General features: G+C 41.0%; 2 protein-coding genes across 3 annotated transcripts in view; one reads left to right on the top strand and one right to left on the bottom strand.

The window, feature by feature from the left end:
* The window catches only part of cntnap2a (contactin associated protein 2a), a 403,255-nt gene extending 395,164 nt beyond the window's left edge, over positions 1-8,091 (top strand). For both annotated transcript variants that reach the window (XM_085468615.1, XM_085468614.1), the window contains 3 exons: positions 3,438-3,710; positions 6,489-6,560; positions 7,546-8,091. In XM_085468615.1, the coding sequence (XP_085324741.1) occupies positions 3,438-3,710; positions 6,489-6,560; positions 7,546-7,745 (545 nt within the window). In that variant the 3' untranslated portion in view covers positions 7,746-8,091. The remainder of the gene's footprint in view (positions 1-3,437; positions 3,711-6,488; positions 6,561-7,545) is intronic.
* Positions 8,092-10,996: 2,905 nt separating this feature from the next.
* LOC146702090 (lipocalin-like) lies at positions 10,997-12,551 on the bottom strand. Its single transcript, XM_085468613.1, has 6 exons — positions 12,347-12,551; positions 12,048-12,187; positions 11,857-11,936; positions 11,657-11,770; positions 11,463-11,564; positions 10,997-11,379 (listed from the first exon to the last, which is right to left on the bottom strand). The coding sequence occupies exons 1-6, from the start codon at positions 12,440-12,442 to the stop codon at positions 11,360-11,362; spliced, it is 552 nt and encodes a 183-aa protein (XP_085324739.1). The 5' UTR covers positions 12,443-12,551; the 3' UTR covers positions 10,997-11,359.
* Between the last annotated feature and the right edge of the window lie 238 nt (positions 12,552-12,789).

The following is a 12,789-nucleotide window of genomic DNA, read 5'->3' as shown; positions in this document are numbered from 1 at the left end:
TCCTCGCAGCTTTATGTGCTCCCTCACCTTTTGAATTATGCATACGATATCACCGGTCACATCTGATCAACATGCTGACCTTGTTACAGTCGTGTATGCGTGTGCACTAGCGAGCATGTCTTTAGGTATATTTATAAGGGTGGCTTATATGATACATGACACAATGCAACACACGCTCTGTGTATCGTATGATGCCACATTAAATCATTTCAGTCTAAAGCATAATGGATTATGCTCCTCTGTTTTCTAATTATGTTAAGTGTGTGGAAAGCTGTTTGTTTGTGCCCATGTTTTATTGATTAGTCTGGGAAGCTCCATAAGACGCCATCAGGGCAAGCTAAAGAAGCGATTACAAGCCGCGATGTTGTGGTGACTGGCTCTGACAAGGTGATATTACTTGTTAATGATCACGTATTAATGTGTTGTTAAGCACTGGAGCCAAGCAAACCACCCATTAGAAATCTCTGGTTACCTAATGTTCAGTTTTTCCTGACCTGAGATACTGCATGATTTTATTTGATAGAATAATACTATAGTTGAGTCTAAGGTTTACCCAAATACAGGAAGCTGACTGATGCACAAAGGTTGTTTTCTTGCAAGGTAAAAATCACTAGAGTGTTTTCTGTACTAGTATCACTTATATAATGGTGTCGCCGCGTTAACATTAAATAGAAAGCATGGTGTAACATTTGTGATGTTTAAGAATAATGTTCTATCGTTTAAACTACAAGCATGCGGATTTGTAAGGGAAGCTTGTCAGCTATACTCTCAGTGCATTGCCTATGGCATTATGTGGAGAGGAGCCTCCCAACGGAGAGCCTATTAGTATTCACACACAGACCTCTGCAGTGATCAACACATGTTCAGGCACACAGGAGAGAAAGAGCTTCATTCATATTCATTTTACGTGTTATCAGTAATCTGCTGGCTGTGTTTACTTTAATACTGCAAGGCCCTTGCTTCCATCCTGTACCTGTTTCTCCACCTATTTTGCACACCCCCACGCATATGCAAATTCCTACAGTTTCACCATCCGAGGCATTTTCGAGGTGTGAAGAGAGACTCGGATCTGAGACTTGATTGACCGAGGGATGCAGAGCTGCAGTTCAGTTTGAGTGCGTCTGTACATGTATAAAAATGAATACCTTCAACACAAGTGTCTGCATAATTATTGTTTTCCACCTACAAAGACAAACTGCACAGAATACAAACAGTGCAAGTGTCTGTAGGAGGTCTGCTCAGCTGAATACTAAGAAAACTCACGTAGTGCTTGGCTCTGTTCCTGGTAGCACAATCAATAGTGCACAAGCACACACATGTACAGTACATACTTGTATTGGACCCATGAAAATGGAATAAAGAGAGAGAATTGCATTATAAGCCATGTCCAGATACTCAGAACCCCATCATCTAACATAACAGGATTCATTAAATAAACCAGTGCATACACACACACATACATACACAGAGCACTGTAGTTGGCCATCCCTTGTTCATCTGTGGGATTGTCCAGTGCTTTCCTCTGGGTGTGGCATGGTTGTGCTGAAGCATTGCAGCCATGCATGTTAAAATTTAAACCTGGCTTTGTCTACACACACAAGTAGAGGTAGTACATTTTTCATCTTCCCAAAAAGTGTCAATGGCAGCTTTTTTGTGTGTTTTTGTTGTTGTTTTATCTTTCCAGGTTTATGCCAGCATGGCAAGTTTATTTCATGTCTACACAGAACTGTAGGTGTTAGAGGGATTTTTTGTTTTTTTTGTCTGCAGCCTGCAGACAAAAAAAAGCATCTCTTCCATTTTCTTTGAGGATATGTGTGTGAGTGTGTGTCTGCACCTATAATTTGTTTCTTATATTATGGGGGCATTAATGTGTACTGTCATGCCGAAGGAATTTAGCTTCTGCATTAGACTGGCCATTCAGTTTTAGTGTGCAGATTTGATATAAGGGTTGGACACTAAGGTTTAACGTAAGGACTGGAGATAACAGGGAGTTTGTCTAGACTCGTCTGCAGATTGTGTCTCAAGGCTCTTTTTCTCTGCCTTGGCTATGTGTTGCAATAAAGGGTTTTAATAACTGCAGGGCTATATCTCCTGCGTGGTGTTTTCCACCACATGGGTTATAATTCATGCGTGGGTGTACTATTATGTTGTTCTGGTGATTTTTATTGGAATAACCTGACCTTTTTGAGTGAATTTTTGTTTTTTTGTTGTTGTTTTTTTATGCTTGACCTTGGGCCATATGAGCGTTAAAACAAACAACTGCTCAGTCGCCTCCAAATAACTATTAGGGTTAAAAAAAAAATCGATATTTCTCCACTCGTGAAAATATGCCGTGTGCAACCTACAAACAGCCCTCAAAATCCACAGATTGAACAAAGATATTGGCCCAGCTGGACCGAGCTCGGCGGGCCACCTGCAGTTCAGGCGCTGATTTATGTGTGAGTCTGTGTGTTGAAGTACTTTTCGTTTGAAAAACAAAAGGGGATGAAAATCAAAGGACTGAGAGAGCGAGAGGGGGCTGGACTGAGAGGCGGCTGTATGAGTGCACAAATTGCTGCTTTTAAACATCTGAATTTGTCAGAATTGCCTTGGCAGTAAGTGGACCTCAGGCAATTTCCTACCCTCCAAATTATGGCAATTATTACAAATTATTTCTGTCATGTGTTAGCACAGTGGACAACAAGAAGAAAACTAGCTTTTTTATCATTATTTTAACTTATATATGTGGTTATGATTATACACGGATTACATTGCAATAAAAAGATCGAGAGAAGTGAACCCTTGTTTGGGCTTTCAACATCCGTATGTACACACAAAAGTGTGATAAACATTTGTTATATGATTATAAGTGCCGCTTACAAAGAGCAGGATGAGCAACGTGTATTCGTGCTCGGTTGAAACCAAAATAAAAAAAACGCTGAATATGAAATATCACCTCACTGCTGTGCTGCTAAATCAACCCATGAATAAAAGAGTGACTGCAGAAAAGCAGAGCGCGACAGAGAAACAAAGCCTGTGAGAGCAGCGGGGGTTGTAATTCATTATTCATCTTCTAATTTGACATTAGAGGTCAGTGTGTGTTCCTCCCCTGCTTCCTACCTCCTCTGCCTCCTCCGCCTCGCCTTCACTCTCTTGTGTGAATTCCTAATCTGACCGGGTGTATTGAACTTGCAGAGTTTGTTTTGTCTGTACATCAGCAAAAACTGACGCCTACAAATGCTTGACTGTTCAAAGCTGTACGTGGAGTTTGTTGTGTCTGTCGATTGTTTATTTCGAGCTCTGTAGTCATTTGTAGAGATCCTGATGTTTCTTCTCTCAGTATCTAATTACAAGTTGTAGTTCCAGATAACTAACCTGTCTCAGTAAACATTCAACAGATAGGTTCTTTAAAAGTCATCTGGTGATGACAGCTTCTCTCCGATCCTGTCTCTGTGCAGAAACTGGACACATAGACCCAGTCATCATCGAGCGTTACAACACCCCAGGTTTCATTGGCTGCCTGTCGCGGGTGGAGTTCAACGGAATTGCCCCACTCAAGTCTGCACTCAGAACAGCCGTAAAGTCTCAGGCAACGCCAACAGAAAAGCAGCCTGCAGCTGCGTCACCTGCATCTTACCAGGGTAAACTGGTGGAGTCCAACTGCGGGGCATCACCTCTCACTATCCCACCAATGTCTGCTGCAACAGATCCCTGGCATCTGGACAAAACAGGTGAGTGGAACATGCTCAACAGGTTGATTTTTCATTTTTCTCACTGATAAGAAAAAGCAACGCTGTGCAGTCTGAACAGTTAATGCAGATGTGTTAGTTCTGGGTGGCAAAGGAGAGCTTATAGCCCCAAGTTTTTCTTCACAGCAGAGCAAGAGTTCATTAAGTATCCTCGAAATGCTAGTTTAAGACTTGTGTGTTTACATGTCCGTACACACACACACACACACACACACACAGAGACTAATGATATATCCAGCGGCAGTCTTTAGTATTTTTAGTGTCATCATTCTGGAAGCATCCGTTTTCCTCAGGCTCCGTGCCAACTGTGCCTTTGGGAGCGTTGAGCTCTCTGAAATTGATCCAGTCCATCGATCTCGACTCCAGGTCCTCACTCGAAGTCTGCTCGCAGCCATCCGTCTACAAAGTGGATTATTATTTATGTTGCCTTAGGTTCTCTATAGATAGCTCAGATCTATAACATATTGAGACCTCCCTCCATCCTTCCACTTTCGTAATGATTGTGCGATGCCAAGTCGACTCTTTTGCGTTAGTTTCTTTTTGTTGGTGATGACATCCTTTCCCATTTCTGTCAGTTTACTTTTCTGTGTTCTCACCTTTCTATTATGCTTTTAAATATATTGTAGTTTTATCCAATTACATCCAAGCATATGCAGCTAGCAGAGGTAACCATGATTTAAATTTCAAAACAATAAATAAGAAAAAAATATTTTAAAAAAACAAAAACACCACCAGACAATGCACAACAATATAGTCCAGATAAGAAATACATAAAATTACAACATAAAAATCCATAAATAATAAATAAAAATCCATGGTGCATACGAAAATACAAAGGAAATAAATAAGAAGGCGTACACCATGAAAAATGACACTTAATACATAATTAGCATAAAATGAATGCTCACAGATGTGGTCCCTCTTTAGCTGTTGTTTGATGTATAGCAGCTGAATTATTATTATAATCTCACTACCTCTAGTAGAGGCTCTGGTAACTTTTTCACTAAAATTCAGTTTTAACATGATGAACTCACCCAATCAGGTTGGAGCGAGTCCATGTAAGGAGCTTATAAGCAAACTTAAATTAAAAGAAAAAAATTGAAAGCTTAAAATATTATATTTTTGAAGTGTGACCCACCGTAAAAAGGCTGATGGGGTTTTGCTGTCACCCTGCCAGGCGGGCGGCGTGGATACCCAATTATACGAATGCAATAACTTGAGAACCAATTGTCATAGTATTTTTTAAAATCCATACCATATGTGCATCTACTACAATTCTTGGACAAGTTCAAATCTTACTGACCTCAACCTTGAGATCAACGTCAGAGGTTAATCTGAAAATCACCTGGGATTTTCACATTTATACCATAGATGCATCTACTAGGAGGCTGAGAGGTAGCACTGGTGGTCACCAATAATCACTGGACACTGTACATGTAAATACATATTAGCCACCTAGCTTAATCGTTTTTTTGCATAGAAGGACCCTGGAATGTACTTCAAACCTTCCTTGCTTACTAGTGACTTCTTGACGTTAAATATAGTATCTCGTCCTGCTGGCATGCGTGTCGATTTCATGCTTTGGAGAACCAAAGCGTGGACTAGCATGTTTATTCTATATGAGCAAAAAAATAATAGAATAGAGAAAAATTCTAGCTGTATTTTCTGGCCTATTGTTTAATTTGCCTGAAACTATGTAGGTTCAAATTATTGATTTAGATTGGGCCTTAACCCCTTTCTTTCCCTTTTCTTTTTCTATTCCTCCACTGACTTCTACTGACTTTCCCCCACCTGGCCCTCACCTCCTGTCCACTCCAGCGTAATCCCCACTCTGATAATAATGCGAATAATAAAATAAAATAATAAAACGAAACAAAAAGAATAACAAGAGGCACCTACAGAGACACTGTAGTGGTCGTCTTGGCAAAATAAATGTGTTTGGCACAACAAAGCATTCAGGCCATGATTCTGCTTGCTAAAACTGATTCTTACTCATGCTTGTGACTTCCCAGGAGAACTATGGGCAGTACAGCCTGCATTACAAATAGCTGACGGGCTCATAGCAGGGTGATGTTTTTCCTGTGTTAAAATATGCATATTGGGGTTGTGTTTGCACAGAACTGCTCGATTATGGAAGCCTGCAGAGAGTTAGCAGCTCTCTGCTGAGAGAAGTTATTGGCAATTTCAGCAATGTCATTTTACTTCTTTCTTTTATTACACACCCTCCACTCATCTCAACTCCTTTCATATCCACTCCTTGTACATCCAGGGAATATCACTGCAATTAAACGGTGGCAGCAGGCGTGTAAACTGCTTGAGCTCGATGAATGATTAATGAAAACCATGAAATGCATGAGACGGTGTAGTAATATATTTATTTATCTATCAGTAGTAATTTTATATGCATCTAGCTGACCCCCTATGAGCATGCATTTTGGTGACAGCAGGAAAGAAAAACTCCCTTTAACAGGAAGAAATCTCGAGCAGAACGAGGCTCATGGACGGGCGGCCATCTGCCACGACCGGTTAGGGTTGAAGGAAGGAAGACAGGACAAAGACACGTCATTATTAATTAGCAAACGTTCTCCAACCAATCGTTCCTTTTGACTTTTAACTGCTGAAGAACATCAGAGACGCCATTAAGCTCTATGTTGATAGAGATCGTACGTATATAAAAGGCACTTTCCTGATCTGCTGGGCATTTCTATGTGCACTGTTGTTTCAGCTTGTTTTTGTGTCTTTCTCTCATTCCTTGTTTAGATGCAGTGTTCCCCTTTAATGAGGAGAGAGTGATTCCCGATGGAGTCAACAGGGACTCTGCCATCATTGGAGGTACAAAGTGCCATTATCATATCATCAAGTTAAAAGTGCTTAAACGTGGGGGTTTTTTTATTGCTAATTGATTTTCCACATTTAAGAGGTCTTTAAAGTTTTCAGTGAGTTTATTAATAATTTATTATATAGTTCTAAGTATAGCCTAAGTACGCTCTATCTGACAGTCAAACTCTAATAAATGGAACGGAGAGCAACTCTGGGTTCAGTATCTTGCTGTAGCTTGCTTGGCATGCAGACTGCAGCATAGTGGGTGACCTTCTCTGCCTCCTGAGCTACAGCCACATGGTTGGCATTTATGTAGCACCTTTTGATCTTCACTAGCTTTTACTTTGGGAGGGGTAAGTGTCTTGCCCAAAACATTTGAGCAGGGCTTTATCGCTTGGGTCGGCTGTGGTTCAGGAGGTAGAATGTGGCGATCCCTGTGTCCTCTAGTCTGCAGGTCAAAGTTTCTTTGGGCGAGATACTGAACCCCAAGCTGCCACCTGATGCATCCGCTGGAGTGTGTGTAAATGTTAGACAAGGAGTTTTGGTATAAAAAAAAAGTGTGTGTGATTGGGTGAATGAGGCTTGTAGAAGAAACTGCCTTGAGTGCTAAGTGCCCCATTTACTATTTATTTGCTCTCTGTGCTTCACACATTACAATAACCAGTGGTTGTGATGGATCGTGACCTGGATGAGCTGCTACATCACAGACATTCTGATCATAGTTAACTATTAAAAACGTCTGCTTTATACTTTTCAAGTGACAGTCAAATTCCTTCTTTCTGTCCAAAAAGTACCAAAAACAGACTACAGTTCACTAATGTTTCTAATTACATTACAAACATCGCATTACATACATTTTTATTACATTAATCTCCCAGTTGAGATGGCAGAAGCAGGCTGTGTTTGCCTTTGCTTAGACATTGACTCATATGAGGAATTTCATGGTCGGAGCAGGTTGGTAGCAGTATTTGAAAAAGCCTCTCTGTCTCTACTACAGGTATTATCGCAGTGGTGATCTTCACCATCTTATGCACTCTGGTGTTCCTGATCCGCTACATGTTCCGTCACAAAGGCACTTACCACACCAACGAGGCAAAGGCCAGCGGGGAGTCGGCCGCGGAATCAGCGGATACGGCCATCATCGGCACCGACAACCCAGAAACCATTGACGAATCAAAGAAGGAATGGTTCATCTAACAGCCAATCAGAAAGAACTCTGAGAGAGGGAAAGCAATGTTTTAGATCATCCGATGCCACAGAGATAGAGGTGGTTTAAGTCAAGGCCAATCACAGAATGGACAGAGGATTGGCTATTCAAAAGGACAATAATCTCCCAGGGAAGGTTGGGGCAACGGGGAAGACTGTACAGAAATCCTTTTGTTTTGTTCTGTTTTTTTATATATCCAGAGTATTAGAAAGAGAAGGAAGGGACACTTATTCAACTGAGCACAGCTGTAAGAGACTGTACATGTATATACTAACCGGCTTGTCCTTCTTTGTGTCGTGCTTGGGAGTTTTCAGGAGTCTTTTGAATACTGTATATGACAAATAATTATACTTACTGGGTCGTGTGATAGCAAAGGTTTATTGCCAGTCCCTGTTGCGTTTTGATTTTATATTTTAACAAAACTCTTATATCAAAAATGATCAAATCGACATGCCAAACCTTTGTTTTTGTTTTATTCTTTCTTTTTTCTTCTTCTTCTTTGTATTTTTTATTGTTTCAAACTGCGGATGCACCAGTTTGTCACATAATTCATGTCGTGGTAATATAGAACTGAATATGGATGCCAAAAGTCACCTTGTAAATATGATATTATTTTCTCCCTTTTCTCGAAAGATTAGTGTCAGACGCATAAAGCAAATTAGAAATTTCATATCTATATGAGAGTGGCGCCACACGTCTCGTCTGTCGCATTATAAACGTGTAAAATACAGAGTTTTACGTTTAAATCTTATGACATTCGATTGTAAGGGACACTCCTTTCTGTGGAAGGGCACCGAGGGGTTTCTCAGTGCATGATGGGGAAATCATGACGCCATCATCGCCATCTTCTTCATCTTCATGGTCACGGCAGCTTTCTTTGGATTTGGAATGAGTGAATCTGCGAGCCTTTACTCGTGCGGGCTTCAGCATGTTTGTTTGTTTCTTTGCCAAACACTTGAGTCTTATGTCAGATTTTCATGTTCAATTTGATATTTGAGTTGGTTTTTTGTTTTGTTTTTATACATTTGAAACCAGTGTTGGGCTGTAGTTTTTAAAGCACATGCATGCGTCTGTGCGTAGGTGAATTAGGGAAAATGAGCTTTAGAAGGGGCCGTTTGGGCATGCGCGAAGACCAGACCAAACAGCTTGACTGATGCGTACTGAGTTTTCATCGATGCACTAGGCATTAAGTGGGCGAAGCAGCGTGAAATGAAAAATCAATTTATATCTGAAAAACACCTGGGACGAAGTTAAGAAGATAATTGGCTTATTATTCCAGCGTGCCTTCAAGGTGCTGAGCCGTTTGGCCTTGCCTCACACTCACAAACCTGCGAGAAAAACTTGACTGCTGCTGCACGAAATCGGACTTAATAGCGTTTTCAGGTGTTTTTTTATGTTGTATTTAAATGGTGCTGTGTTCACTTACGCAGAAAAATCTTGGTTGGAAAAAAAAAACTTTTGAAATTTAAAAAAAAGCCAGACTTTCCAAGTATTTGTGCAGCAGTAGCAGCTTCAACGCACACGCTTACACCTCCCCTCACACGTGCACACAACAACATGCATGTTTGATGAAGTGTGAGTCATTTGCTCGTTTGCAAGAAAAACACGTTTAGGATGAGGAGGCAGACACGAGCGTCACCCTGCAGTGTGCAACTGCGGTCCAACATGCATTCAAATATGATCTATTTATGTTTAAGTTATTTTTATGTTTACCTGTTTACCTTACCATGGCTTCTACAGAACGACGTGTTACAGCTGAAACCTGCTGCCAACTCTATTTTGTTGTGAAGTTGTTTTATTTTGTATGTCTGTTTGATCAAATTGCTCCCACGGCGCTCGCGCAGTGAATCACGAATCGCCTCGTGATCGAGCGCTTGCTGTGGATCACTTCATGTGAGACATTAGGAGCAGCTGCTGAGCTCAGCTTGCCTTCTACTGAGGCCTCAAAGAAGAATTCATCTGCTTTTACTTCGCATCCCGTAGGGCAAACAAGTGACTCTACCGATGCTTTGTTGTTTTTGGATTTTGATTTTCAGACTTTTAAAATGCATAACTTCATCCTCGATATATGTTTTGAACTTAACGGCGATGATAATTGATTATCAGCGCAGACAGGCAAAACCTTAACCCACATGTTTTGCTTTTAGTTCTCTTGAGTTCAATAAAGAGTGTTTGATCTTTAATAGCAGTTTCTTCGTCTTCTTCTTCTTGTTCAGACACTCGCAGCGTAATGATGCACATCAAAGACAGTACTAAAGATATTCAAGGAACATTTTGTGTCTTAGCCATGTAACCATTAAGAAACAGGGACTATGGAAGAATCTAACCTATTTGCTTTAGTTCGACTTATATAAGTTAAAATTATATAAAACTGATATAATACTTAATAAACGCTATGTAGTTTTTCCTTTGAAAAGTCCGTAATGAACAAATGTGGAAGTTCCAGAAGGTCATATGCTGCCCTCTGGTGGGCAGACAGTGCACCTTCTTAGTCACCCAGATTTACAGAGCATACACACTGATGATTAATGACAGATTACCAAACTAAATAAAGTTAAAAGCTCATAGCTGATGAATTATATTCAGAATCAGTAATAAGTAATATATGAAAGTATATCAAATATAAACTTGCTGACAAAGGTACCCAAAGCAATGAGGCGCTACAAAAAAAGGACTGAAGTGTCCTTAAGATGATAAAGTTGTAGATAAATGTGTTCACTTAAGTTCAGCATGTTTGATTTTAAAGTGATGTCAGGTCTTTATATCTCTTACTCATCAGAAATGTAGTGCTACTCTGCTTTTCCTCAGGAGGGATTTGTTCTGCGTGCCTGGTAATTAAATTAAATTAATTCTGATTACTTTGTGTTTGTTTGTCTGCCCACACCTTTGAACCGAGGTATTGTCTTGTCGTTGTTATTACTGTTGCCATGATCCAGAACTAAATAGCAATATAGCTGCCCCATAATCAGTTTGTGTTATTATAATCTTCGTTTCATTATGTCTGTCGATTGAATCGCTGCCTATATCACTCGCAGCCGCATATTTGCATAACTGCAACTCATCCTTAAACCCTTTGACAAGGACTGTGTCCTAATGTAATGTGGTAAAGTATCCAACACACTCTCGCATGCCTGACAGTGAGCTGATGGGGAGCATTGTGTGTTAAAATATTCACGTAGCTTCCAAAAAAACCTTCACAGAACACACACACACACACACACAAAATTATTGTGAAATCAGACACTTTTTAACAGCTTTATTAGCTTTGAGGTTGGAAAACAGGAGAAAAAAAAGTCTGCAAAAGAAATCAGAAGTTACAAAAGACAACTTATAATATTTCCGTGTACTTCAGTCCCTTTTTTTCTTACAAGCAGGCCTTTATTGTTCCACTCTGATGCCCCAGTTAATGTGCATGTTGACAAGTATGAGAGCTCAACTAGGATCAGGGTTGGTCTTTGGTGTGCAGCAGAAAACAGAGTGAAATGCTTGAGGTTCATTGTCCCAGGGTGTAGCTTTGTGAATCCGTCATGACTGTAGGGGGGAGAGGGGTTGGACGAATGTGGTGGGGGGGGGGGATGCTGCTGAGATGGAAGATTTGGGCTCCTCAGGCGTCGGGACACTCACCTGTAACGCATATTAGAAAGGCTGGTGAGCGAAGGTCTGCCTCGCTCACAGAATCAGTTACATTGTTGATACTGTTAACTTACCATTCTTGGGCAGCATAACAATGTTCTCAGCGAGGACACCAGTCTCCAAAGAGAACTGCGAGAATTTCTCCTGCAGGACAGCGCTGGTGTCGGGAGTGCGACCTACAATAAAAAATGACGGCGCTCTTCAAGAATGAGCAAATCCCGGAGAGCATTCCTAGAAAGTTACTCTTATTTTGGTAAGACAAACTCACTGTAAAGCTTGTTGAGGACCTCGGACACCCCATTCTTTGTCTTGATGGTGTGGACCAGGGCGTACTCATCGTAAACAATGTCAACAATGCGCATGTCGTTGTCATTGTTCCAAGCTGGTGGGGTCACAGAAATCATGTTAAATCTAAGTATTCAAATATATGTCAGATTTTGGGGCAGTTTTAAAGGCGTCTCTACTTACTTTGGCTGTGGAAGGTGAAACGTCCAGGAGTGTCTGTTTTCTTAGCCAGGTGAGTCATTCTCCAGCAGGAGCCATCAGTACTTAAATGGGGAAAAAATGACCAGTTTATTAGATATCCTCCCTAAAAAAGACAATCATTGCCATTTAATTTATTTTATTTTATCTTATTTTGAAAGCACAATTATACTCACTTCAGGTTGGAGTAAGAGAGGTCCAGATCTTCTACATCAGTAGGAGTTAAGAAAGCAGTCCCCATCTTCATGGTTGCTTTGTGGTTCACAAACCACTGAGCATTTGTAGCAAAGCCAACCATGTACCACTTGCCCGCCACCTGTAAGAAAGCAAACACTGTTTAAAAAGAGGTTATCTAAACCCTACCTGCATTACTGCTTCCCCTCTGCTTTCTAAAAGTGAGGGGTTGTTTTTGTCTGTGCAACAACCCAAAGACAGACGCAAATAACTTCTTTCCTTTTAAATGTGTATTTGTTACCTTCTCCAGGTTGAAGTCTTTTACGGGCATGACATCTGCACATGCAGCCAGCACGCACACCAGGGCGGCCAGCATCCTCAGCAGTGTGCTCCTCATGGCTTCTTCTGTCTGTGCTTCGGCAGCAAGGAGTGATCAGGAGTGTCAAGGCGGTTTGATGGGAAAGAGCAAGCGGAGGCTTCTTATATTTGCTGCAGGGTACAGCCCTACCCCCATTCTGTCTCCTCCCCACTCCCCCTCCCCACAATCCTGCTGTTCGCTACACCATTACAAAAACCCTCAGGCGAATCACGGCTGTTACACAACTGGCACATGTGAATAGAGCCAGGACACAGGGGTAGAAGGGATGGGGTTTAAACATTAGTGTCCAAGCATGCCTGGCCAAAATGTCACATGTATAAAATCAGTGTGTTTTCCATTTTTCTGGATATGATAAACCATTGGCA

This window comes from Copadichromis virginalis, linkage group LG9, assembly GCF_057382275.1.
Source record: "Copadichromis virginalis isolate Kocher_CV1m ecotype Utaka linkage group LG9, C_Virginalis_male_GT1.1, whole genome shotgun sequence".
In the NCBI taxonomy this organism is placed as follows: Eukaryota; Metazoa; Chordata; class Actinopteri; order Cichliformes; family Cichlidae; genus Copadichromis; species Copadichromis virginalis.
The sequence above is the reverse complement of the archived record's forward strand: the minus strand, read 5'-3'. Positions and strand labels throughout refer to the sequence as shown.